Below are 935 nucleotides of genomic sequence, written 5' to 3'. Positions count from 1 at the left end.
AAAAAAAAAATTAAAAAAAATAAAATAAAGATCTTTTGGAGGGCCAGGGAGAGCTCGGCCACCGAAGTGCCTGCCTGGCAAGCTCAAGGACCCGAGTTGGATCCCTGGTACCACACTCTATGTGGGCCCCACACTATCCTGGCCACTGAAACTGGACGTGATGACACATACCTGTAATCCCAGCGCTGGAGAGGCTTAGAGGCTGAGACAGGAGGATCACTACAAGTCTGGGCTGTGTAGTGAGATCTTGTACCAGATAAATACATAAATAAATCTTTTTTAAAAAAAGACTTTTTTTTTGTTTTGTTTTTGAGCTGTGAGTGTAGCAGCACACAACTGTAAACCCAGCTACTCTATAGGCTAAACAGGAGGACTGACGGAGCTACCTCCCGTGCCTTCCATCCGCTTCCATCGCTTGCTTCGACATCTCATCAGGCCTCCAGCAGCCAGCAGGGTGCAGCAGATCGAAAGCACAGAGGCCTTTCAGCAAGCCCTGGCAGCTGCAGCAGATAAACTTGTTGTTGACTTCTCAGCCACGTATTGTGGGCCTTGCAAAACGATCAAGCCTTTCTTTCATTCCCTGTCTGAAAAATATCCCGACATGTTGCTCCTTGAAGTAGATGTGATGACTGCCAGGATGCTGCTGCAGATTGTGAAGTCAAGTGCACACCAAGCTTCCCGTTGTTTAAAAACGGGGGAAGGGGCCGGGGAGATGGCTCAGTGGAATAAGCGCTTCCCTGGCAAGCGCAAGGGCCTGAGTTCGATCCCTGGTTCCACAAAAAAAAAAAAAAACGGGGGAGAAGGTGAGTGAGTTTTCTGGCGCTAATAAGGAAAAGCTTGAAGGTACCATTAATGAGTTAGTCTGTTTTCTGAAGAATGTAACTATCAGCTATTTAAAACTTATTTCTTTTGCTTTACAAAAAAAGAAGTATGGA

The 935-nt window shown here is 46.2% G+C and overlaps 1 protein-coding gene across 1 annotated transcript in view; it reads left to right on the top strand.

The window, feature by feature from the left end:
- LOC111815172 (thioredoxin-2, mitochondrial-like) overlaps window positions 1-935 on the top strand; it is a 32,791-nt gene that overhangs the window by 189 nt on the left and 31,667 nt on the right. Inside the window, exons 2-4 of the mRNA XM_023709478.1 lie at window positions 369-582; window positions 621-692; window positions 794-928. Of these exons, the coding sequence (XP_023565246.1) occupies window positions 369-582; window positions 621-692; window positions 794-928 (421 nt within the window). The remainder of the gene's footprint in view (window positions 1-368; window positions 583-620; window positions 693-793; window positions 929-935) is intronic.

The sequence above is a fragment of the Octodon degus genome, unplaced genomic scaffold (genome assembly GCF_000260255.1).
Source record: "Octodon degus isolate 3935 unplaced genomic scaffold, OctDeg1.0 scaffold00012, whole genome shotgun sequence".
Lineage (NCBI taxonomy): Eukaryota > Metazoa > Chordata > Mammalia > Rodentia > Octodontidae > Octodon > Octodon degus.
Note: the sequence above shows the minus strand (reverse complement) of the source record. Positions and strands in the feature narration are given on the sequence as shown.